Here is a 27,998-nt window from a genome sequence, read left to right as displayed (position 1 = left end):
ATCAGGTAGGATTCATACCAGGACTACAGGGCTGGTTCAATATTAGGAAAACAATTAGCATTATCGATCACATCAACAACAAAGCTAACAAAAACCACATGATTATCTCAATAGATGCAGAAAAAGCTTTTGACAAAATACAACACCCATTCCTACTAAAAACACTGGAGAATGTAGGAATAAAGGGAACTTTCCATAAAATAATAAGCAGTATCTATCTAAAACCTTCAGCAAGCATTATATGCAATGGGGATAAGCTAGATGCATTCCCAATAAGATCAGGGGTGAAACAAGGTTGTCCATTATCACCACTATTATTCAATATGGTACTAGAAATGTTAGCTGTAGCAATTAGACAAGATAAAGATATTCAAGGAATAAGAATAGCCAAAGAAGAAAATAAGTTATCACTCTTTGCAGATAATATGATGATTTACCTAGAGAATCCCAGAGATTCAAGTAAAAAATTACTTGAATTAATAAACAACTTTGGCAAAGTTGCAGGTTACAAAATAAACCCACACAAATCTTCTGCGTTCCTATATATTAGCAACAAAGTCCAACAGCAAGAGATAGAAAGAGAAATCCCATTTAAAGCTAGGGTAGACAGTATAAAATACTTAGGAGTCTACCTGCCAAAACAAACCCAGGGATTATATGAACACAATTACAAGACACTTTTTGCACAAATAAAATCATATTTAAGTAAGTGGAAAAACATTAGTTGCTCATGGGTAGGCCGTGCTAATATAATAAAAATGACAATTCTACCTAAATTAATATACTTATTTAGTGCCATACCAATTAAACTATCAGACAATTACTTTCTAGAGCTGGATAAAATAATATCAAAATTCATTTGGAAAAACAAAAGGTCCAGAATATCAAAGGGACTAATGAAAAGAAATGCTTGGGAAGGTGGCCTAGCGCTACCAGACCTCAAACTGTACTATAAAGCAGCAATTATCAAAACCACTTGGTATTGGCTAAGAAACAGAGAGGTAGACAAGTGGAATAGACTTGGCACTCAAGATGCAGTAGGCAAGGAATATAGCAACCTTCTGTTTGATAAACCCAAGGACCCCAGCTTCTGGGATAAGAACTCATTGTTTGACAAAAATTGCTGGGAAAACTGGATAACAGTGTGGCGGAAATTAGGCATAGACCCATACCTGACACCGCACACAAGAATAAAGTCCAAATGGGTACATGATTTAGGTATAAAGATTGATGCCATGAATAAACTGGAGAAGCAAGGAATAGTGTATTTATCAGATCTATGGAGAAGGGAAGAATTCTTTACTAAAGGAGAGATAGAAAGCATTATGAAATGCAAAATGGATAACTTTGAATACATTAAACGGAGAAGTTTTTGCACAACCAAACCCAATGCAACCAAAATCCGGAGGGATGTAGTAAATTGGGAAAGAATTTTTACAGCTAAACTCGGGGATAAAGACCTCATTTCTAGAATATATAGAGAACTGACTCAAATGTATAATCATACAAGTCATTCCCCAATTGATAAATGGTCAAAGGATATGAACAGGCAATTTTCAGAGGAAGAAATTAAAGCTATCTATAATCATATGAAAAAATGCTCTAAATCACTATTGATTAGAGAGATGCAAATCAAAACAACTCTGAGGTACCACATCACACCTATAAGATTGGCAAACATGACAGAACAAGAAAATGATAAATGCTGGAGAGGATGTGGGAGAGTTGGAACACTAATTCATTGTTGGTGGAGCTGCGAGCGCATCCAACCATTCTGGAGAACAATTTGGAACTATGCCCAAAGGGCTACAAAAATGTGCATACCCTTTGACCCAGCAATATCGCTACTAGGACTATATCCCCAAGAGATCATAAAAATGGGAAAGGGTCCCACATGTACAAAAATATTTATAGCAGCACTCTATGTAGTTGCCAAAAACTGGAAGTCAAGGGGATGTCCATCAATTGGGGAATGGCTGAATAAATTATGGTATATGAATGTAATGGAGTACTATTGTGCCATAAGAAATGATGAACAAGAAGACTTCAGAGAGGCCTGGAAGGACTTATATGACCTGATGCTGAGTGAAAGGAGCAGAACCAGGAGAACTTTGTGCACAGCAACGACCACAGTGTGTGAGAGTTTTTTCTGGTAGACTTGGAATTTTGTAATAACACAAGAACTTCTTATAAAAAAAAAAAAATCCCAATGGTGGTTCTCAAGGCAAAAAGCCTTCCACACTCAGAGAAAGAAATATGGAAGCCATTCACAAAATGTAGCAGATCATGTTTGTGTATGTGTATGTGTTTGTGTATCATGTTTTGATTTGTTATATGATTTCTTTCATTTATTCTAGTCTGACTACATAGCATGACTATAGTGAAAATATACTCAATAGGAAAGTATATGTAGAATCTATACAGAATTGTATGCAGTCGTGGGGAGGGAGGGGGGTAGTGGGGGGTAGGTGGGGGGGATAAAATCTCAATTGTATGGCAGTGATTGTTAAACATTAAAAAATAAAAAAAATAAAAAAAAAATAAAAAAATTTACCACAGCACTTGCAATAAAGTGCTTTTACTTTATTTAGTTGTTTCTCTTTCACAAATATTCTACCTTCCTACAGCCACATTTATTCATTTGTTTAGGTTGCATATAGAGATATACATATACATACACATACATTTGTGTGTATGTGTGTGTGTGTGTAAGCAGTGTAGTATTTCCCTTTGCTTTCAAATCTGTACCTAAGAATACAATACTTACTGCAGCAGAGCAGTGTGGATCCAGAAAATGAACTTGTACTGGGGAACCTCCTCTCAGAGTGAACCCCAAATCTCCTTCTTCAACGGTAAAACGAATGTTTCGAGGAGCTGTCCATCTCTTATTTGCTGAAAATATAGATAAAGGACCCTATGGAATACAAAAGCATTTTATTATTTGCATATTAAAACAGACATCTTAAAGTTATGTTTTAAATAACTTTAGTGCCCCAGGGACCTGTGCTTGCGTATGTACTGACTTGGATAAAAGCATAGATGAAATGGTGCATAGAGTTTGCAGTTGAGATAAAGCTAGGAGGGATAACATCAGCTGGCAATTACCACTCTAGAAATTCTAGTAAAGCTAATAAAGAGTCCTTAGAGGTCCTAGTTAACATTTCTGAATTCTATGATAGTTGCCTTTAAAAGACAGAAAGAACTGCCTGCAAGAATTTAAATGACCAAACCATAAACTTTGTTGCATACCCTCAATCAAATGAAAGAACCTACTGTAAAGTAATCATTCAAAGACATTTAGGACATACATAGAGCCACCACCCTCATTCCTCATCATACTCTTCAGCAAAGTTAAAAGTTGTCTACCCAAAGAGGTTATTATCACACAACATTGTGGTGGCTCATACCAGCCTCTGGAAAAAGTCTCTCACTACCACCTGGGAAAACTGTGGTGCTATCATCTCAGCTTCCTGCTCGGTTTTAGCTGTAAAAGAAAATTCAAAACATAAGATGACAATTGTCCATAGTCTTCCTGCCTTGCGCTCTGCTCACTGAATGAAGGCTGATTGCATCCAGCTGTCCCTAGCCACCCTACCAAGCCATATCTGCCTCTTACTTTCCCAACCTGATCTCCAGCTCTCACACTTGGGGACCAGCAGAGCAGTGACCCAGCTACCCACTGTCTACCCTTGCTCTGGAACAGTAATAAAATTAATATATAACATGACTCCTGAAAATGATGCATCCACCCCATCACACTATGCCTCCACTCACCATCCCTGAGACTTCACCCTTCTCTGACCACTATTCCTTTGTATATATTGTTTCTTCCTATTAGAATGTAAGCTCTTTGAGAGAAGGGACTTCTTTTTGTATCTGTATCCTGACTGTTTACGAGAGTGCCTAGAACATTGCAGGTGCTTAATAAATGCTTACTGACAGACTGATCAACTTTAACTGCATTCTGAGAGAAGTAACTTATGACTATCACCTTTTCAGCAAATGAAGGGCAACATCCCTTTAAGTAAGTACTTCCTTTTGGTGTACAGTTGAAAGGTCTTTGAAAATACTTCAAAAATATTTATTTAGTAAAATGCAATCCACTAGACTGAGCAGTATGAAAAGAAAAACACTTAAGAAAAAAGGTTAATACTATTAAAGTACAAATAAATATAAATCTAATTCAAGATTGCTAGACAATCCTTTGACTTGTTTCAAGCACTCAGGTTCATACTGCAGTTAGAAGAGAGCTTGCTAACCACTCTCCAATAAAGAAATAATGGATCTTCCCAGATTATGAATGAAATTATGTAATAATTATGATTCTCCCTATCTGTATTTTAGCTCCCCACCTTCAGGCTACAGCATTGTAGAAAAGAGAATCCAAATCTATTATTTGTCTAAAGCACCCACCAGAATATCTGCCTCATTATCATTTAGCTTTTCTTCAGATTATATAACATTATTTTAAAAATCTTCTTCCATTTTCAGGGAAAAATTTCCCCTAAAAGTCATCTCTTCCACTATATGTATCACAAATCAATTCTAATATTGTCATAAAAAAGTAGGAAACATCAGAAGAAGTATATGTTATATTTCTCAGTCTAACTTTCAAGGCCCTCTAGTGGTCTAGGGGAATACTAGATTTGGAATTGGAAAGGCTGGATCCAAATCCCTACTTTGCTACACTTCTGCATATCCAAGGACTTGGACAAGATGACCTCTAAGGGCCCTTCCAGCTCTAACTCGATGATCACAGTCTTATCTACCTTTTCAGTCTTTTTCACAGTTTCAAAATTATACACCCACTTCTCTAGACAAAGCATATTCCTGCTGCTCCAAATAGACCTCTACTCATTTGTTCTACCTGGGTTGTCTTTCCCCCCATTCTCAAGGTATGGAAATCATATGCATATTTGAAAGCCTAACCCAAATCTCACCTCTCTGAAGCCTTCCCTGATAACCTCTTTACACTGATGATTTTTGCCATCTCTAACTTCCTTTGATCACACCTTTCTTATAGAACTGACAATAGCATTTTGCACTCTTGCTTATTTATGTATGTCTTATCTCCACTCTTACATGGGAAGCTTTTGGATAACGAGAACTACGTCTTGCTCATCTCTGCATTCCCACAGTGCCTTGCATAGAGGAGGTGCTCAATAGATACTGGTTGACTGAAGGCAAGCTGATTTTTGTCCATGTTATACACATGTAGGATATCCTGTAGGATGGCTTCACTGTGAACAATAATGTAAGTTACTTACAGGAAATATCTGGAGCATCTATTAAATTCAGAAAATCATCTTCTTCTTCATGCTGACAGTATTTGAGATGAGACCTCTTGTGAGCAACAGACAAGATTTCTTGAAGAATCTCAATGTTCCTCAGCTTTTTGCAAAGGCTGGCTGCCCTCACAGATTCTTCATGATCAGCAATGGCTTTACGTAAATGGGATTTTCCTGAAAACATAAATCATTATCAAAATCATCTAAATTTGAAATTCAACAGTATCATTAAATAGCATTTTATGTTTCAACTGATCAGCTTTATTAACAGCTAGAAGGAGGTTCAAAGACTAGTTATTTAGTTCAATTGCTTTGCTTTACTGAGAAGAAAATTAAGGACACTGCCCAAGGTCATACAATTCAGACTATTCCTGCTGCTCCATGAATAGGCCTTAAGTTTTCCTGACTGAACCTTTGCTTATGTTACTCGGTCTCCCTTGGATGCCTTTTCCTTACCCCCATTCTCAAAATGTGGAAAATTGACCCATCCTTATAATCCTAACTCAAATCCCATCACCTCTAAGATCCTCCTCTGACCACTTCTGGCCAACGATTTCTTTTCCACCTCTGACTCAGTATCCTGTTTATATTTGTTTTATAGTACTTATCACATGCCCTTTTGTGTTAGTTATTTATGTATATATAAATCTTTCCTTTTTCATTTCTAGGTCTTCCAGTTCTAAATTTAGCAGAGCTGGAACTCAATCCCAGGTCTTCTGACCAATGGTTTTTCATGCATGGAGCAGCAAAAAAGAGCTCTGTTTTCTAATAGAATCATCTGGTCTTCTTGAAGACCTATTAAATGCATCTGCAAAAACCTCACTCTTGCTTATGAGATAACTCAATTGACAATCAAATCCAGCTACAAGAACTATGAATGTAGGAAGAAGTGTTTGTTAATTCTGAAACATCTGATCCAATCTCAGCCTGGATAATTTAAGAATAACTTGAAAAATTGCATATTCAAAAATGCAAATTTCAAACTTGAATAACTACTACAAAGCAGAGTAATCATGACACAGCCCACTATCCTTTAGGAACATTCTGGAGCATGGGGGGAGCACTATGGATATGCCAAATCCCAGGGAGCTAGTCTTTATGAGCTTTTGGGGGGCAATACTTTCCCTATTTCCCATACGTAAATAGTATTTACCTAGTTGTTTCCGCTCATTTTTGTTCTTCAGTGTTGCCAAAGGTGTAAATCCTTCAGGCATGTGATCATACAGCTGAGATAAGCACTTTTCCTGTTGGTCTTCATCATCTCCAGGATTTACTACAATGACATGGATTTTGGCACAATGAGTTTGATTTGTAAACTGAGTAAATCAGAAGAGAAACTTTAGATATGATTCTCTTTAAATTCCACATTATATAATTTTATCTTTTGCTATGATGGAAGTGGTAGTTTTATAGTGCTGCAGTAACTAATGGTCCTACAGTATATTCCCCCCTCAAAGCCATGTAAGCTGGCCTCTACACTGTCTCTCAAGCTTTTCTCGTTTCCTGTCTTCAAATCTTATCTGTTCCTCAAGGCCCAGGTCAAGTCCTACCTCTTCTATGAAGCTTTCCCTGATCACCCCAACACAAAGCAATCTCTCCCGAAAGTCTCCCTAAGCCTAAATTTAAATAAACGTTAGGATGTTTTTTGTCTTTACCACTCATCTGGCTCTCATCATATGTTACCTTGTAGTGTTATTTTGAATTTTAAGAGTATGGACTGTCTCCCCAACTAGATTATAAGTCCATTTGGGGCAGGAACTCTATTTCATATTTCCTTTAGGTCCTAAACACCTATCACAGTGCTTGGCAGTCATTATTTGATAATTCAACAAATGTTTAACAAGCACTTGCTATATATGCAAAGTATTATGCCACAGACTAGAGATAAGAAGGCAAAAGGCAAAGTAGCCCCCTCTCTAAACACAGACTAAGCTCCTCCATCAGACTGTTAGACTCCCTCGGCAACGAGGACTATCTTTTTGGGCTTTCTTTGTCTCCCCAGGACTTAGTACACAGTAGGCACTAATGCTTCTTCACCTGACATTAATGAGAAATAGAGTCTGGTAAAATACAGGAGGATGAACAGATAGTCAGATAGTTTATAAATTTCCATAGATACCTCATTGGGCTAAGCAAACGAAAATGCAGAGTCTTTCTGACACTAATGCTGGCATTTCCATTAACTTCATATATCCCCAACAACATCCTCTGTCAAACAGAAATAGTATTGACCTCCCTCGAGGTCATACCAAGCCATTTTGCAGAAGCATTAAAAAAGCATTTTTAATTTAGGAAGATTTTTTCTAACTCTTACATTGATGATCAATCAGAATGGTGGCAGCAAAGTAGTGAGCCAGTGCTCTATAATGGTCAGATTTCACTTTAACCAGGATGGCCCAAGAGTACGGGATATTCTCTTTAACTGGCTCCTGACTCATAGCTGAGTGAAGTTGCTGGTAAACCTCCCCAACCTAAAACAAGAGAGGGAGGAAAAAGATCACTGGCACAGAACTGCTCCATGTTTCCTCTGCCAAAGACAAAAAGCTCTTTCTTTTACAAGCAATAATGAATACAGGCAGGTCATTGTAGAATTGGGTAAACATTTTCAAGGTCATTTCCTATTAGCTTCAAAATTAAAAGAATAATCAGACAGGCAATTGTAATAATAGATTTATTTACAGTTTAAAAGTCCAGGTTGGTGTTAGTGATCCATGTCATACAATAATAAATTTGTATAGAGAGCAAGGAGGAGGTCCCTGCCTAGGAATAGCATAAAGGGCACTCTTATGAGCAAATTCTGGGGAAGACTCTCATTGGACTTCGGGTTCATATCTGCCAGAAATATACAATGACCCACCAAAGGCATGGGAGCCAAGAAATAAAGCCAGATCTCAAAGTACAGCATCACCACTTACCTTGGCAGCTTCCTGGGCCATCTTCACTAAGGTGAAGAATTCATTTCGGATCCCAGGGAGGCTGATTTTCTCAAAGATAATTTCTTGAGCTTGTGCTAGCATCATTCTGACGAGAACATTTAGCATGGCAGGGCTCATGTCATAACTTGGTGTATGAGTAAATGTTTCCTTTAGGTAGTTTAAAACTCCTTAAATGTAAAAAAAAAAAAATCACATTCGTTGAAAGAATACCTCCTACTCTCCTACATTAGAAACAGATTAAACACATATACACATATACATATGCACACATAAAACTACTCTTTATACTGGCTTCATGAAAACTTCATTTCTCCTTAATGCTTATAAAGCCATGGAACTGGTATCTGTACTATCAATCAATCATTCTCTGGCAAGAGCTGCATGCTCAGTTTCATTAATAGCAGGTTCATAAGGAATGTTTAAGGCAGCAAGGTTTTCGATATAGCTAACTTTGTATCCCCAGCCTCTAACACTATGCCCTCCAAACAGTTTGTTAAATTAATGATGTTCCCAAGTTTGTAGCAGTATTCAGATCATTGACATTGAGCTGTTAAAGGATAAAGAAGCAAGAACAATATCCAAGTTGGGAAAGACCCTTGGATTTGAAGAGTCACCTCACAAACACTGACCTAGGAAGATGTGACAACAGGCACAGAATGAGGAGGAGCTTTTCTGAGTTCATTCATATGAAAAATTACAATATATATTTCAGCTACCATATTTTTCCCCTTCAAAAATTCAGTATCAAAAATAAAACTGACAAATCAAGAGCTGAAATATAACCTCTAACACCATTCCCATCCAACTGGTTCATCTAGTTTCACCAGCATATAAACTGCACCATATTCTGTGGAAGCTGGTTGTGAGCTATTATATACACTTTCTATTTGCATGAAGGTTGGAATGATATAGAGCAGGGGTTCTTAATGTGGGATATGTGAACTTTTTTTTTAAATTGGTATGTGTATTTCAGTATACTTGGTTTCCTTTTTTAATCCTATGCATTTTATGCATTTAAAAATTATTCTGAGACGAGATCCCTAAGTTTCACCAGACTGCCAATGTAGAGGAGATCTATGACACAAAAGGGTTTAAGAACACCTGGTATGAAAGCTTACTAAATTCTGTATACCCTTTGACCAAACAATAGCACTGCTTAGTCTATATCCCAAAGAGATTTTTTTAAAGAGGAGCCATATGTATAAAAATATTTACAGTAGTTCTTTTTGATGTGGCAAAGAACTGGAAACTGAGGGGATGCCTATCAACTGGGCAATGGTTGAATAAATTCTGGCACATAAATGAGTTGTTGTTTCAGTTGTGTCCAACTCTTCATGACCCCACTTGGATTTTTTTGGCAAAGCTACTAGAGTGATCTGACATTTCCTTCTCCAGCCTTCTTTTTTAAAAAAACAAATGAGGAAACTAAGGCAAACAGGGTTAAGTGACTTGCCCAAGGTCATACAACTAGTTACGTGTGTAAGGCTGAACCTGAACTCAGGAATTCCTCACTCTGGGTCCAGGGCTCCATCTACTGCACCATGAAATACTATTATGCTCTAAGATATAATGGAGGTGACATTGTCAAAGAAACTGAGGAAGACTCTGATACACTAACAACAATGTAAAGACAACTTCAAAAGACTTAAGAACTCTGATTAATGGAATGACCAACCCCAGTTCCAGAAAAATTAAGGTGAATTATGCTATCCACCTCCTAACAGAGAGGTCATGGACTCAGGATGCAGACTAAGACATTTTTTGGACATGGCTAATGAGGTCAATTTGTTTTGATTTGTGAATATTTATTACAAAGTTTTGTTTTTCTTTCTTTTTCAATGCAGGGGAAAAAGGGAAGGGAGAGAAGGTGGATGTTCATTCATTAAAAAAATAATAATAAAACAAAAAGTAAAATAAGATTATTTTAAACCATGGTATAGAAAACAGAACAGTAGACTTGGGAGTCAAGAAGGCCTGGGGTTAAACTCTGCTTCAAATGCAGCCATGTAACCCTGAACAAGTCAATCTGTTTCAATCTTTGGGGACTCCTGAATTACCCTATCATACCCTTGCACTAGGTACTTGCCCCACCCCTCCCCTGCCTTTCAGCTTCCTTTGGTGTGTCATCTTTTCCCATTTGACTGTAAGTTCTTTGAGGGCAGGGTCTGTCTTTTTCATTTTTTGAATTCCCAGCATTTAGCACAATGCCTGGTACAAAACAGGCACTTAATAAATGTTTACTGACTGACTGACAAGAATACTTACAGTATTTATCCCATAAGATTATTATGAGAATCAAAAGAGATAAGATATACAGTGTTTTCCAAATCTTAAAGTGAATGTTTTTATTTTATTTGTTTTAAATAAAACAAATGTGCAATTTATTTGATTAGTTATTAGTTTAGATTTCACTGGTATAAGCAATTCCCTCTACCAAGGTAGATTGGCAATTGCTCTGCATTATTTTTAAGTAAACTGCCTAAAGCACTGAGACCTTAAGTGACATTCCAGGGTTATACAGTATGCTTTGAGGCAGAATTTGAATTCAGGTCTTCCAGACTCTCAGGCCAGTCCTCTATCCACTATGTCATCCTGCCTTTCCAGACATTTTCCATCTGTACGTCTGTTTTGATGAGTTCATAAACACTGGTAAAAATAAAAAATATAAAATAAAATTCTCCCCCTTATAATGTATCCCACAGAATTTTAGATCTGAAAATACCATAAAAGTATCTTCTAATCTAATCCCTTCATTTTACAGTTGAGAAACCTGTGGCTCATGGAGAGGAAATTACTTTCCTTAAGGTCACACAAGTTAATGGCTGCTCTGGGACTGGAACTGATGTTTCCTGATGGGTGGAATAAATGGATTTGCCTGGGTTTCCAGTGGAAAATCCTGTCTTTGGACTTTTACCAGCCATTTCACCAAATAGATGCCAATAACATTAATCTACACAGCTGCATATTGTAGGGTGTGAATCCAGAACCCACTCCTACAGACTCAATTGCCACTGAAATAGGCTGCAGAGATTAATATTCAATGTAGTCATTAGTGAGTTAGTGCCACGGGTGAACAGAAAAATAAGAGAAGAAATACAAGTGGAAAAAAGACTGCTGTAAGAGTCAAGAAGCCCAACCCCAGGTCCAGCTCTTCACGTCCTGTGTCATCTTACTCTTCCAACCTTGAGCATCCTCATCCCAAAGAGAAGGGGTTCGCACCAAGGGCTATCTGAGGTCCCTTCAAGCTCTAACTTTCTGTAGTTTGGCAAAGAATTATTCCATATATGAATCCATAATGCTCTCAACTCAAGTACTGTTGTAATGAGGAAAGTCAAGAAACAACTTATTCACATCTTTAAGCATTATAAAAAAACAAATCTTTTCTATTTTGGTTTCCATTCTATCCTTCAAAATAGCATTCCTTGACCCATATATACAAAAATATTTATAGCAGTATTTTTTGTTGTAACAAAAAACTGGAAACAAAATAAGGAAATTACCCCCAAAATGGGGAGTGGCTGTACAAATCATGACAAATGAACATGAGGTATTATTATGCCATAAGAAATAACAAAAGTGAAGAACATTAAGAGAAACCTGGAAGGACTTGTATGAAATACTGCAGAGTAAAGTGAGAAGAACAAGGAGAACAACTTATATAATGACTGACTTTGTAAAAGAACATAACTATGAATGGAGCATGACTAGTATCTAATGATCATTCACAACTCCAGAAGACTGAGTCAGACTTTCTCACTCTCTTGACAGAGATGTGATGGAGTAGAAGGTACAGCAAGAGACGTACGTTTTCAGACATAACAAATGTATGGATTTGTTTGTAGATTTCATGAGACTTCTTATTTATTGGAAGGGAAGAAGGGTAGAAATAGTGATATGAAGAAATAAGAAGAAAAGAGATTCAATGGATTATTGGGAAAAAATAAATAAACAGGAGAGCCAAAGGAAGTTCTTAAAGAGAAACAAACAGGTCAGTGTTGGAACTACCATATTAAATTTGATATAACAACAACAACAAAAAAGCAAAAGTTGTTGGAGATTCATGCTTCATATGCAGGCCTCTTTTTCTGATCTTCGTATATGGAAATATTAATATTTCTTGCTTATCAAGTTCAGAATAATAATAAAAAAGAGAAACATTTAAATAAATAAAAGTGTTCCTTCTACAAAGAAACAACATTCAGTATACCTACCCAAGTTCTCAGATCTCAGAAAAATTAATAACTAAGCTCCAGAATCCTGTACACAAAATCAGATGATGACAACAGGTTTTGGGCCATTAAACAATTCTCTTTTTGTACTTGCACAGAAAGTTGGCAGTGAACCTATAGAGTCCTTTCAGGTATGAAGGGTAGCTACTAGCATCCCAGTGACTGGAAAGCCAACCAAGTTGGCAAAACTGAAGTTAAAAAAGTCAAAAATAAAATAATAGCAATTCTTTCTTAAAGAGAGCATGCATCAAAGGTAATAAGACACAATTTCTCTTACTGAAACACAAACACACACACACATGCACGTGTACACCCTGGCAAGTAGGCAATGTTTCCTCATACAACTCTCACCTGCAGCTCTCTGAAAGGCATCCACAGCATGTTCAAGCCCTGTTTGTGTCTGCCGGTTACTTCGGGTTCCAATTTGTGTATAGACAGCACCAATATTAAATAGGATACTGGCTTTTTCCAGCGACAAATTCTGCTGGCTGACAGGAACCCCAGTTAATGAATCATACCTATTTAAGAAAATTTGAAGGAAAAAGAAATTTCACTTTTGTATCTGTTAAAAACATAATAATTCTTCACATGAAACTCAAAAGATAAATCCCACAAGCTATTTGTTTACAAACAAGGTAATAGACTTGTTCATATTTAATTAAGACCCTGTCCAAATCTATTCTTGGTTTCAAAAATAATATGATTCTCTTAACTGAAATACAATTATTAATTTTCTTTATAGTTTTTTCTTCAAATAGAAAATATTCAGAGTTTCTTTAAAGAATTCTATTTTGAATGAAAAAAGAACAGAGAACACTTCACTTGAGACTAAATAATAATATTGCCAATTTGTTTAGTTTCTGATAGAAGATTAAGACTTTTCTTACAGGTACATTAAAAAACCCATCTCCCTTCCCAAAAGGAAATTTAGAATCAACAGCCCCAATGTTTAGATTACTACAGGTCCTGAGATGTTAAAGTGAAATTCTTATTCTGACCCTTAAAGAAAAATCCTTAATTCACAATCAACTTGGTCCATCTCCCCAAGCATACCTGAAGAAAATTTACAGTTTCATGGGAATACTTTAAACAACCTTGCTCTTTTAAGAACATAGGCCAAATAGGCAAAGATGACAAAAATGAGAATAGAAATAGAGGAAGGGACTGAGGAAAGGATAGGTACACTAACAGATTGTGAATGGAACTGTAAATCAGTCCAACCATTCCAGAAAACTATTTGGAATTATACTAAAAAAAGAGACTAAAATTTCCATGCCCAGACATCCCATTGTTAGATGTATATTCACCAAAATTTTTACAAGCAGCACTTTTTGTAGCTACCAAATAACTGGAAGCAAAGATGATGTCCACTAGTTGAGGCCTAGCTAAACAAACTGTGGTATATAATGTTATAGAATTATACTGTCCTCTAAGAAATGATGAATATGAGAATTCAAAGAAGCATGGAAAGACATATGGAATGATGAAGAGTGAAGGAAGCCGAACCAGAAATATATTATGTACAATCACAAACCTAGAAATGGAAAGAATTTTTTTAAAAAAGAAGAAACTTAATAGTTTGTAATTATAATGAAAAAACTTGGCCCTGGATAAGAGTTGAGAAAAGGTATCTTCTTCACCTCATTGCAATGGTAAAGGAGTATAGGTGTATAATACTGAATGTATTATGAACCACAACTGACATATTGATTGTTACAAGGGATAACTCACAGGGGATACATTAAAAAAAAATTTAAAGATGACCTAAAAACAAAAGATATGAATAAAAACAAATTTTTTAAAAGAATGCATGCTAACACTTGCAGAAAAAATTGGCTACCCAAATTCATTGTCTGGTCAAATCTAATTTTTTATTCATCAGCAACTAATGTCCTATGAATTGGAAAAAGGCCTGTTCATTAAAAACACCTATCAAGTCGAACATAAGAAATCTTCCTTCCAGTGACACAATTTTTCCTAATTGTAATAGGAAGATTAAGACTATTCTAATTTTATTGTACAAGTAGTTTATAATACTCAATTAAACAATGATTGTGAAATGCCATAAGCTCTTTGGGATCTGGTGCATAACCATTTAATAGCTTATATCTCTTTAGCTATCTTACATAATAAGTTCAACAATTAAAAAAACATTTGCTATAAAAAATGACAAAAGCAACATATCAAAATCAGAAATAGTTGACACAAATAAGAATATGAAAATATTCATTAAGTCGGAAAAAAACAACCTACCATGTAAATAAAATTCCCATGTTCCTAGTGGGTGGAAAAAATCTGTTTTCAACAAAACCAAGCTGAATGAAGTATGTCATTAACAGTTCAATACCAGCTTCATCTCTGCTAGGTGTGCGGCAAGCCTAAAGATATTTAGAAAAGAAATATTGAATAAAAGCAAACAACCTTATTACTAGCATCAGCTAATTGATTTAACACACATAAAATCAATTCAAAGAACACTGTTCCTATAACTTCCCCATATGCACCCCTAAGTGTGCCTCTCCTAATCATTAGAGAAGTATTTACCTTAACAAAAGTTGGTGGTTCCTGCAATTTGTTTTTCACTGTGGCATTGTGAAATGAAAACAATACACTTACAAGTAAATAAAATACATTAGGGATATCAGCAAAACTTGTGATATCATTACAGTGAATTCTTGGGTGAGGAAACTCCAACTGCAGGTTGGCACCTTCTTTGCAACTTCTAGTTAGGGATCTAGAACACTAGGGTTAAATGACATGTCTAGCTTCATGAATCCAGTATGTATCATAAAAGAATCTAACACTTCCACTCTCTAATAAATGAGATAATACATGTGCAATGCTTTGCAAATCTTAAAGCACTATATTATAAGTGCCACTTATTAGGATTATAATTATCACTCTATCCACTATGCCATGGCAGTATTAAACACCCAGTGAAGATGATACACAGACCTAGTGACTATGTTGAATCCCAGATGGAAACTTACTTGTCTTAGATCCATAAGATCTGCAACTTCATCTTCATATAAAGAACCATCTTCACTGTAATGTTCCAAGATAAAATCCTTTAAAGAAAATGACAAATAAAACTTCAAAACATTCGTACAAAAATATTTATAGGAGTTCTTTTTGTGGCGGCAAAGAATTGAAAATTGAGGGAATATCCATCAATTGGGAAATGGCTGAACAAGTTGTGGTATATGATTGTGATGAAATATTATTGTGGAATGATGAGGAAAATGGTTTTAGAAAAACCTAGGAATACTTGCATGAGCTGATGCAAAGCAAAGTGAGCAGGACAGTGTTGTACAAAGCAACAACAACATTGTAATGATAACCAACTGTGAAAGACTCTAAGCACTCCAGTAATCCCAGAGAATTCCAAAAGACTCAGGATGAAAAATGCTATCCGCATCCAGAAAAAGAACTGATGAACTCAGTGTAGAATGAAGCATACTTTTTTCACTTATTTTATTTTTCTTTCTTTTTTGCAACATGGTTAATATGGAAATATGGTTTTAACATGGTTTTGCATGACTTCAATGTATAACTGATATCATATTATTTGCCTTCCCAATGAATGTGTGAGTAACTAAAGGGTAGAGAATTTAGAATTCAAAATGTTTAAAAATTAATGTTAAAATATAATTAGAAAAAAGCTTCAGGAGACTTCTGTTGCCTCTTTAGTAAATAAAAAATTTTCTGCTAGGCATTTAGAGTCTTGCAAAATTGTCTGCAGCCTATCTTTCCAGACTGAGTATTCATTGTTCCCTTTTATACACACTATTCCAAATGAGTTGGCCTGTTTGCTGTTCCCATACACAATACTCCGTCACTCATCTCTATTTGTAAAGGCTAGCTCCCATTCCTAGAATGTACTTCCTCTGTACCTCTGTCTCTTGGAACCCTTCAGGGGTCACTGAGATGTCCCCCTTCCAAGAAGCCTTTCCTGATCTCCCCAACTGTTAATGTCCAGACCACCACTACCCTCCAAAATGATTTTGCGTTTATTGTGTTCATTTCCTCTTTTGTATATGTTGTTCTCTCCTCAGCACAATGTCAGCACCTTTTCATCTCTTTATCCCACAGGGCCTGGTAAATGAGTTATTTAATAAATGCTTGTTGAATTGGACTGAAGTTCCTATTTGTTAAAATACAATCAATTTCATTTTTGTGGTGTTATCTGGTATTCCTCGTGTCCAGTGACTTTCTTCTCAAAGAAATTATTCATGAAACATTGACCTGAGGCTTCTGTAGAGCCTACAAGCCTGTGGCCTGTTTATTTCCCACTTTTTACTATGGCCATATGTACACTGAAGTTATCAAGTATAAAAGTTTATAATGATATAATTTGGAGGGTTTGGGGTAGGATTTCTCTACCAACACTCCCCCAAACAGATACTGGTACATAAGCTGTAATTATCTTTATGGTAGGGTCTTTGTCCAAGTGATTTTCATGAGCACTGCAGTGGAAGATGACAAAGCGTCTCAAACAATAGTTTTCTTCACTTCCTCTTTAAGTCACTGGCTTAGAAGCAAAGAGGCCTTTCTATGGGTAGGGCCATGGAGCTATAGGGATAGACACAGTAGCAGCAGCAGCAGCAACAGCTTATGGTAGTTATGGATGTGTCAGCTCAACTGCCCTGAGAGAGCCAACTATTAAATTTTCAGTGGAAAAAAATCAGCATACTCCACCTCACTCCCTCGCCCTCTCATAGGCACTTTACAGAAGCAGTAACAGCAGCATATAGATGGAAAAGCTGATGATGAGGATAGTGAACCTATACTTCCCATAAGACCAAAGATCAGAGGTCACCCACGCCATTCAGACTGGGCTTTCCTATGGATATTGTGAATCTGTACTTTGCTACTAGATTCATATCTGAATACTAGTTATCTCTCTCTTAATTTTTAAAAAGTTTGTTAAAAAAATAAAAGAGAAATGCCACTTGTTGCCTTTAGATTCCTAATAACACCAGTTCCTTTGCTTGCCTTTCCAAGTACAACCTCTGAACCATCCTTCCACTTAAATGACACGTTTTGTCTTCTGATTTCATGTATAGTGAAAAATTTGGTTTCTCTAGTAATATGTCTATTTACTGTTCACTGAACACCAGTCTTATCTTGTAAGTACAAATAACTAAGAAAATTTTAACAGTTTTTTTAAAAAAAAATATGATTTTTAGAAGCTTTTGCCCCCTTTTACACCATGTGGCCACTATGACTGCAGAAATACCAAGATGACAACAGAGAACTAAAGGATTGCTTTGTAGTTTTCTTAGTTTCATGGATTTCCATGACCAAAAAATTCATGACCAGATTCTAAATTATTATTGATTAGTCTCCCCTCTTAAAATGATCCTTAGAAAGTGGACAATGTGTTTCCAAGACTATACTTGGAATCTTTTAAGCATGAAAGAACCTGCCAGAGCTTACCCTCCACAGGCAAAGCCTCTGAGAACCTCCAATTCTTTATCACAATGAGGTTAAGTCACTTACCCATGGTCTTAGAGGTGTTAAGTATGAGAGGAGGGACTTGAACTCCAATCTTCTTGATTTAAGATTGAGTATTCTATCACATAACCTCTCTGATTCCCCCAATAAATCATTTATCTCAATCAGTATGTTCCCTTCAATAACATAAATCATAACCTGTGACTCCCTGGGTGAGTCATGTCCACAGATGAAGTAAAATAAAAGTGTAACTTGTAACTTTACTGACCATTAAGTGTAATATTGAATCTCAGAATCTTCAAATAAATTGATAGCTAGATTTAGCAGATAACCCATGGTTCATTTGTGAAACACATATTCACAGATAAAAATAAAGAAAAAAATTAAGTTTTTTTTTTTACATTTTCTGATTTCTGTGCAACTGATACCCATTTTCTCTACATTCTAAAATGGTTTGGCTGAAAAGCTCAGTCCAAGTGCTATACTGATCAAACAGCAAAGGCACGGTACAACTGACTTTTCAAACTTGCTTTTAATTTGGAAATCCCTCTGTGTTACATCATGTTTTATAAAGTTACCCATAAAACTTACATGTGCTCTCTAGTATATTCACTCCTGAACATGTTAAACTTACGACACTTTTGTCAAGGACCATTATGAGGAGGGACTGCAAAAAAATTTTTTTTTATTATAGCATCCAATGTTTTACAAAGCTAACCTAGATTGTAACCTCCAGTCACACTGACTTTTAACAGGAAGTACGTATCTAAATCCTCATAAAGCCCTCTGAAAATGTTGATATAAAGTTGCTATTGTTGACCCAGCTCCTACCCTGAAGTATACGATTGTATTACAATCCTAGATCTTACAATATTATCAACTTCCACAATTCAGTTCCAGAACAAACCTGTACCTCATATACAGCTAAGAATAGATTTTGAAAAGATTGCAGCGTAGGAAAACTTACACAAAGTACTTCATGTTCTTTTAATAAGTGGAATGCAACTTTACCACTTAAGTCACTTGTAAAAAACAGAATAAAAAGGTTTCATTCAACAAAATACATGTTAAAATTAGAAAGTGGTATACACTATCAGTTGCAATCACTATTGGCCAGTTTGTTTAAAATTTGGGGGTTAACTTTCTATTTGAAGAGGGTCTGTCAGGAAGTATTTGTTCTTCAGTCAGTTAAGTCCAACTCTTCATGACCCCATTTGGGGTTGTCTTGACAAAGATACTGGAGTGATTTGTCATTTTCCTCTCCAGCCTATTTTACAAATGAGGAAACTGAGGCAAACAGGGTTAAGTGACTTGCCCAGGGTCACACAGCTAGTAATTGTCTGAAGCCAGATTTGAATTCAAGAAGATGAGTCTTCATCCTGATTCCAAGCCCAGTACTCTTATCCACTGTGCCATCTAACTGCCCTCAGGAAGTGTCTACTTTGCCCTAATAAAATACAATTAAAATGTTAGATGTTAGAACTTTAAAAATAATAAATGAAAAAAACGAATTCCTTCAAGGTTAAATGCTATCATTCTAATTTTATTTTTTAAACTACAGTTAGTGAAGAAAAAAGTATCTAATCTTGGGTCATCCAGAAGGAAAAAGAACTACTACTTTTTAAAGCATTTTTTTCCACTTTAATGAGATTCCATTTGTTACGAATTTTTCCGGCTCTGATATTTTACTTCAAATTCTCAAGAGACTTTAAATATTAGATAAATTGAGACGACAAGCACTAAGCCAACTTTTCTTTAGTTTGACTGTGTTCCCTGAAATCTAGGTTTACTCTTAACTCCAGTTAGTAATCGTAGGCTGGGTCAAGTTGGGGGATTAAAAATGGGGAATAACAGGAATATTCCAGAAGGAATAGTGGCAAGGCTGGCTTTAATTGCTAGTAAAACAACAATTAGATGCAAATAGAACATACACAGTTCTGGTGTCCAGAACACCTGAGTTAAGTTCTGCTTGACATTGTAGATGTCTAATTGTGGGCAAGTCATTTCATGTCCAATTTCAATGCCCCAGAGAACTCTCTAAGACAATAAACAGCAGATGAGTTGTTGATCTGCTTGGTGCGGAGGGACTCTTCACACTTTGGGAGTTTTCCCACATTGATAAAATCACAAATGCAAACTTCACCTTATCCTGTCTAGACCACCCCCTCCACGAACAGAAAAAATGAAAGAACAGGAAGATAGAAATCTAAAAAGCAATAAATACGTGATGAAGAATTCCTAGTTTCTTGACATGAATGAACAGGAAACAATTTTTTAGAGCATCCTAAGTTCAGTCTTTGGCCAAAGAAACTCTTTAAAACTATCCAAATTTTCAGTTATGGAAGTTGTGACCCAGATACCACAGTATATTCTTTCTTACTCTTCTCAAAATCATTTTAAAATTGTAAAATAATTTGGCCTATATCCTCTTTTTAACCCAAAAGTCTATGATAACCTGGACGTCTATAAGCTGATCTAAAATAAAAACATGGTTAAAAGAGGAATGTGATAACATAAGATTCTCAGGTACGCTTCTATGGCAAAATAGGGGAGATTAGGATAACACAAAGTTAAATTTAATCATTTTTCAGTCAGTTCTAGCAAAGGTAGTACACCTTGTTCAGGCCTTCATGATTCTCATTTCTATTCACATCTCTCAAGTTTGGAGATTTACCTTTAGAAGGACTGACATATCAACTTCTTTGGTTTCCTTCAGGCCAAGAGGAATCAGAGGAATTGTAAATGTCTCCCTGTAAGAAAACACAGCAGTCACATGAATATGTGCAGCCAGGGCACTGTACCATCAAGATCCAATTATAAATGCTAATACCTTATATGTTAAAAATCACTAGCTAGAGTAATACGATTTTTTTTTAAATCTACCTTTCACAAATTCCTTAGGAATGTGTCCCAGTTCCCCAGGATATGCCCCAAACATTTCCCTGTATTTCACAATTGAGCTATCTCCTTCTCCCCTTTTGCGTTTCACATTGCAGCATCCCCTCTACAGGATATCCCCCTGCTTATATTTGCAGATTGGGTCCCCCAGAAGGCAACTACTATCCCAAATTCCAAGATACTCTACGAGTCACCATTCTTAAAAACACAGGTCAAGAATCTCCTCTTTCCACAGTCCATAGTGCTCTCCTGCCTTCACCCTCTTAGCTGTCTCTGGAGCTAGCAAATTTAGCTTTTCACAGACATTTGGGGACATAACCTAGAATTCTTTCCCTTTCTTGTACTATTGTCTGAATGCCTATGGCTCCATGGCTCTGACTTTAGTGAGCTGGTAGAAATGTTTTATATTCACTACTTTAATTTTGAATAAACTCTTCGCAGAGACTGAGTAGGTGTGCAAAAGGGAGAGAATGCCTCTTATCTGAAGAAAGAGGAGAAGGTGGGTTTGGATCACTGTACTTTTGTCTTTCCTTAAACAATTCAGTAAATATTCTTTTGTAAATATTAATTAATGCTAATTGGTTAATTAAAATCAAAGAGATATTAATTGGTTAAGTGATATTGGTAGAACTAAGCAAGATGGGAACTTAGTAGACTACAATTAGGAAGAGAGGCAACCATAGTCATACCCCTAGAAACGAGCATAGTAGCAGCCTCCCCTATGGGAACCCAACCTGGGGACTGGGCAACTCCAAAATGGATGCTGCACAGAGAATAAGCCAATATTGTTCCAGTTTATAAAAAGGAAGACATGGTAATCTCTAAAATCATAGGGCATTAAAGCACTATCTCCACATGGAACTGAGTTTAACTTTGATTCATGGCAAAATTCTAGAATATATTGCTAAAAAGATGGATTGCTAGCACTTAGAATGGGAAACTGATCAAAGCTACATTTATCATGAACAAGTCACACAAAACTAATTTCATTTCCTTTTTTGGCAATGTTACTAGAGTTGTAGTTCAGAGGAATGAAATAAACATGATAAACCTAAATTCCAGAAAGTCACTTAACAAAGTCTTCTAATAAAAGGCCCTTTCTGATCCCTCCAACACCATTACTACGTGACCTGCCCCATCCTTTCCTTCCTCTCTCTGGCCAAAATTGTTTTGAATTTATTTTGAATGTATCCTTTATTTACTTATCTGTGAATATGCTGTATTCCTTTAGTGGAATATAAGATGTCTGAGGGCAAGGACTCTCTCACTTTTGCATTTATTCCCCAGCACCTGGCACATATAGCAGGTGCTTAATAAATGCTTGTTAATTGATTGTTTGAAAGTTTCCATAAAGATAAGATATCCAGGCTAGAGAGGGATATTATAAGTTAAGTGCATTTAGAACTAGTTGAATGACTGGACCCAAATTGTAGTGAATATGAGTACGAAGTCATTGTGGAAGGAGGTCTCTTGTGAAATATTCCAGGTTTGGGACACTTGGCAAGGAGTTGGTCACAGGCAGAGGAATAAGGTTATATACATTGCCCCTGATAATTACTTAGCACATTACTCTATTGTAGTAGGTGCTATAAATAAACATTTTTAAATTAATAAATTAGGAATATTCCAATACATATTCTGATGTCCTAACTTATTCTGTAACCTAAGGAATCACAATTTCTCTATCTCTGTTTCCTTAGTAGTGGAATGAGGTTAATATATGACCTATTGCACAGTGATACTATGAAAATGAAAATAGATTTTGGGTGTGACCTTTGTAATCACTCTTTTCATTGTCTTGCTTAGATATTTTGGTGCACTCAGTTGGGAGAATGCTGATGGTTTATCTAAGTTAAAACAAAATTTATCAATGTGTATTTTTTAAGATAGATAATGGGTACGAAGGCATTACTTTTGAAAAAGGCAAAGTTGTTCAAATGCAAGACACTATGGTGAATCTACATATTCATCTTTCATCTTCCCATTCATATCTTTAACATGACACATGGGTTAAACAAGTTGTGGTATATGAATATAATGTAATATTATTGTGCTATAAGAAATGACAAATAGGTGGACTTCAGAAATATCTGCATAGACTTATATGAACTGATGCTGAGTGAAGTGAGTAGAACCAGGAAAAATTGTACACAGTATCAGTCACAGTATGTGAGGACTGTTTTTGATAGACTTAGTCCTTTACAGCAATGCAAAGACCTAAAACATTTCCAAAGGACTCAAGATGCAAAGTGCCACCTACATCCAGAGAAAGAACTATGGAGTCTGAATGCAGATTGAAGCAGACAATTTTCTCTTGTTATGTTTGGTTTTATTTACTTTTACTCATGCTTTCTCCCATTTGTTTTAAGTCATCCATGCGACATAACTAATATGAAAATGTATTTAATAAGAATGTATGCATAGAGCCCATATAGGATTGCATGCCATCTTGGGAAGGAAGGGGGTGAAAATTTAAATCTCATGGAAGTAATTGTCGAAAATTGAAAACAAATGGATAAATACAATGGAAAATAAAAAAAATAAACATGACATGTACAAACTATGCTCTCTTAACACCAAAAATAACCGTGATCATTCTAAGAAAAATAAGGCTACATTTCTTGCAAGTGTTTGAAAGGTCTCAAAGGAGATAATTTGGTTCTTAAGCATTTTATATTGCCAATGGGAGGGTTGGACTACATAAATTTATTTCATTTTTGCACAGGCTGTCTTCAAAACTACAATGAAGAAGATTCCAATGGGAGCAAATACAGAGATCTATCTTTCTTCATAAAGAGAAATGGAGAAAGATTTTTATTCACTCATGATTCAACTCGTGCTATTCTCTAAATTATTTCTACTTGTAGAAACACGATACGGAAATTTTTCAACTGCCACTCAAAGGATTATAACTGAAAGAGAAAACAAAGGTGACACAAATAAACAGTGTTCATATTTTAAACTTCACATAATTTTGGAAAAACTGAGTTTTTTTCTCCATGGATTTTCCCTGAAAGGGTCACTAGCCTTATTCTTTAAGATTTATTCAAAGCTTATTTTTCCCCAAAAAACCAAATAAACAGTATGGTTTAATTTACATTCACATCTATAAAATGAGGGATTTGGCTATATCTTTAAGATCCTCTGCCACTCTAAATCTTATAATCCTATGACCTCTAAGTGGAAGACTTCTTGCTACTGGATCTTCTCAGAATGCAAAGCTTAAGTATTCACCTTTTTCCCTATCCAATTACTTAGTTTTATATTTATCTTATATATTAAATTCTTGTTCAATAAATTACCAAAACATGCCATTTAAACAATCTTTTCAGTGAAATTCATGCATCGACAGCCTTTTGTTTTGTTTATTTATGTTTGTTTTTAAAACTAGGTTTCCTCCTTTTGCTTGGTCTGGAAATAGAAGGACCACTTACGGGCCTGATCCCACTACTAAATCATGAGACCATTGACTTGCTGTTCCCAACATGGGTCAGCTTGGCCCTATCAGGCAACCTGGTGAGCCTCCCTCCTAGGGGCTCGCCACATTAATGCTGAACTGAGTGTGGACACCCAACAGGCAAAGTCCACTGCCGCTCACAACTCCCAAGCTCCAGAGCCAAGATGAGACCCTCAATAGGTAGGACTATGCCTCCCCTCCAGACATTTCTAACCTCTTAGCAGAATTTTCCAATATATTTTTAAGATTTTTTTCCTTTTGCATCCAATTGCTAGAAAGAACTGGGGACTGTATTGAGAACAATACTAATTATGCCATTGTGTTTGAAAAACCTGTTCGTTCAACATAGTCAGCCATTCTATTTCAACCTACAAAACTCCTCTGCGCACAGCTACGAAGAATAATCTCTTGTGCCTGAGTCATAGGAGCCAAACTCTCAACAGGATGAGGAGAGGTTTTCTGTCACCGGACACTGGCACAAAGCTCTTCCTGTTAAGATGTGCAATATGTGAGGTAAGAACAAATGTCTTTTTGTTAAATGCTTGATTCACTTCAGCACATACTCAACAGATTCATCTTTATAACTCTGGCAACCTGTTCAAACCACATCTTCCAGCAATTTACAATTAACTTGTTTCTCAAAATTAATTTGTCAGGCTTTATATCAACAATCTAAATATAACATCTTTTCCTTTTATTGTACACTATATATCACATTTAGTGCAATAACACAGGAATTCAAACTCCAGTTTACTGGTTAGAAATAGTAACACTTTACTTACTCTGTGTTCTGGTAAACTTCCACTGAGATGTTAAGTCCTTCTAATTCCTCCTTTAAGATCTGCAGATCTGAATTTACATAACTAAGTTCCAAGAGAACCTGGTCTCGCACTTTGTTGTTTGTGGTTGCTCTGAAAGAAAAAAAGGAAAAAGGATAGGAAAAAATAGAACTCAGTGAATTTCGGAGACTGCACTGGGAACAGACTCTACATTGTAGGGGAGCTTTGTTGAGTCCCTTAACTGGCATTCTCAGAATTTCAGAACTCTCAGGTTTCTCAAGTGATAAACTGCCAAGATGTACCCAGGGAAGTTATCCAATAAAGAATCTTGCAGGTTTGATCGCAGCCAAAGGAGAGAACAAATGAAACTGAAGAAGTAACACTGTAGATTGAACACTGACACATTTTAGTGATGTGAGGGGCAAGTGCCATTAAGAGGAGAGACTAGAAATAGCTAGCAAAGAATTTATCTTCTTGCCAAACAGAGCTATAGTGATCAAGGACACAATAGTTTAAAATATAATGTGTAAAATCTTATAAGGAAGGAATATAGAAGAATATGAACAGTATTACCCTCTTTAAAACAACTAAAAGGAAAAAAAATTAAAGAACATCTAACAATAGTCAATTATCCCAAAAGTATTTAAGAATGAAACCAAAAAAGAAGACAAAAGAGCTACCTTTTTTTAAAAATAACAAACTTGTTTCAGTATCAAAGAGAGTAGCACTACTACATTTGGACTCTAACATCATAATTATGAATGTGCTGTACATGGAAGTTAAAGTGCCATCGAAGAAAAAAATGGAAAGACATGCCTGACTTGACCATGTCTATACAAAGGTCTATGCTGAAGGTGATGTAATTTTGAGAACACTGAAGGATTGGTTTTCAGAGTATCTCAAGGGAGGATACTTAAAAGTTTAGGAAAAACATCTCAGATCTTACTATTATTCCAGCCACATCCCTGCCAAAGACAACTAAAATAATATCAGCAATTATCAATTCATGTAACTGTGGTCCTCTCATTACAAAATTTTTAAAAGAAAAATTTATACAAGCATAGAGATATAAGAAAGGAAAAGAGGCTTTCACAAATGATATTACACAACAGAACATATCTTTACAATCACACATTTAACTAGAGTTGTTATGGAAGGGTATAAGTTCCTACTGTGCTTACTGTTTGTTGGTAATAAAAATAGTTTTACTCAATAGAACAAAATTCCCCCTTAAAGGTTCTCCCTGCCAACAAAGTGCTTCACATGTATATATTTAAATTCCTTGAAGATATAAGAAAAAAGATAATTTTATTCAAAAATCCTCTGATTACTAATCCCAAGTAAGGTATAAAGCAGGGACAATGCTTGCCAAGGTGTTTGCCGTTGTCACACAGGATGTCCAATCAGAGTTCAAATAGAAGGATTCTCTATGAATGATGACATCTACCAAGCACTATTTGCAAGTGACATTATGCTAACTGCATCAAGCCCTCAAAGACTTGAAGAACTTCCCAACTGAGACTCATAACCGCTCAAAAAGTATTTGGTCTAAGCATCCATAGTGTATGAAAAATGTCCATTGTCCTGAGTACGATCTCCAGTTGGATAGATATCTTATCTACCTGTATCTTCAACAGATGATCTAGATCAAAGGCTTCCAATATTTTTAATCTATCCAATCAACAGTAAAAATTTGAGGATGTATTCCAATGTACATTTGTAAATTATATTCATGTGCTACTATTCTACGTTCTAAATAGACATTTAAAGAATTTTAAGTATGAAATAAACATTTTAAATAATTTTATTTTTATGGTACAAGAATCTTTTAATGCTATCATTAAAAATGTATCATTATTTTGGTGAGAGTGATATTAGTAAAAGTTTCATTGCTTTGGAAATTTTGGTTTAACACTTTGTGATATAGTGATTTGAAGGTCTGGTTCAAAATTCAATATATTTTGATACTTAGTTTTAATGGCTATTCTTACTAAATCACGATGATCATTTTTCAATCCACCAACTCGACAAAGGTTTTTGTTGAAATTTTGGAGATGGTCTCCGAAGTCAAGTTCTAGGTCTAGATGGTGGCTATGTGAGGTAGAGAAAAGGGGGTAATGGTAGATGCACAATACCCTGATGGGCCCTGGTTTTCTGGAGGTAGCTAACATTCTTTGTTTAAAAGGTGCCTGATGGCTTTGGGAGTGATTGGGAACAGGGTTGCCAACCTGACAGAGTTCTATTTTTGTCCAGCTGAGCCCCAAGCCCATGGGCAGTGCAATCATTAGCCACTCCTCTCCTCTTGCCAAATGCTCCTTGTCCCTCCTCCCCCTGGACTTTTGTTGTTCAACGTGCTCCCCTTAGGTTCTCCTTGTGCAACGGCTCTTCCACAGCTGGGAGGAGCCCTCTTTGCTCTCCTGGATCGAGAAGAAAGAGGTCAGGGGTGGGGGGTGCGGAGGTGAGGAGGTAAAAAGAACCTAAGTAGACAGCAAGGAGCTTACTGTTTGTTGGTGATAAAAATAGTTTTACTCTGTAGAACAAACTTTCTTCTTAAAGGTTCTCCCTGCCAACAAAGTACTTCATGTGTATATATTAAAATTCCTTGAAGACAGAAGAACAAAGATAATTTTATTCAACAATCTTCCAATTATTAATCTCAAGTAAAGTATAAGTCAGGGAATATGTTTGCCAAGGTGTTTGGAAGCATTTTCCCCTAAGCTAGCCCACCTGAGCCCTATGTCTTGGATTCCACATGACTGAATGGTGTGTCCTAGGTTGCCTATCTCCCATTCCATCCAATTGTTCCTGACCCTGAGGCAGAGGCTACCTGCTTTCATTGTATCCTAAGCCCCCAGAGTCCAGGAAGCACACAGACACACAGACATAGGAGATGTAGACAGCTACTGCAGTGGGCCAGGATAGGAGAGTGACACACACAGGAGGGCTGGACAAGG

At 36.2% G+C, this 27,998-nt stretch overlaps 1 protein-coding gene across 1 annotated transcript in view; it reads right to left on the bottom strand.

Moving 5' to 3' along the window:
- RHPN2 (rhophilin Rho GTPase binding protein 2) overlaps positions 1-27,998 on the bottom strand; it is a 71,624-nt gene that overhangs the window by 4,522 nt on the left and 39,104 nt on the right. Inside the window, exons 3-13 of the mRNA XM_072632051.1 lie at positions 25,048-25,176; positions 20,585-20,660; positions 15,444-15,521; positions 14,707-14,831; positions 12,805-12,971; positions 8,204-8,391; positions 7,603-7,759; positions 6,442-6,561; positions 5,268-5,462; positions 3,408-3,484; positions 2,768-2,914 (exon numbers count right to left, since the gene is read on the bottom strand). Coding sequence (XP_072488152.1) covers positions 2,768-2,914; positions 3,408-3,484; positions 5,268-5,462; positions 6,442-6,561; positions 7,603-7,759; positions 8,204-8,391; positions 12,805-12,971; positions 14,707-14,831; positions 15,444-15,521; positions 20,585-20,660; positions 25,048-25,176 — 1,459 coding nt within the window. The remainder of the gene's footprint in view (positions 1-2,767; positions 2,915-3,407; positions 3,485-5,267; positions 5,463-6,441; positions 6,562-7,602; positions 7,760-8,203; positions 8,392-12,804; positions 12,972-14,706; positions 14,832-15,443; positions 15,522-20,584; positions 20,661-25,047; positions 25,177-27,998) is intronic.

The sequence above is a fragment of the Notamacropus eugenii genome, chromosome 1, assembly GCF_028372415.1.
Source record: "Notamacropus eugenii isolate mMacEug1 chromosome 1, mMacEug1.pri_v2, whole genome shotgun sequence".
NCBI classification, from domain to species: Eukaryota; Metazoa; Chordata; class Mammalia; order Diprotodontia; family Macropodidae; genus Notamacropus; species Notamacropus eugenii.
This window is presented reverse-complemented; position numbering and strand designations above follow the sequence as displayed.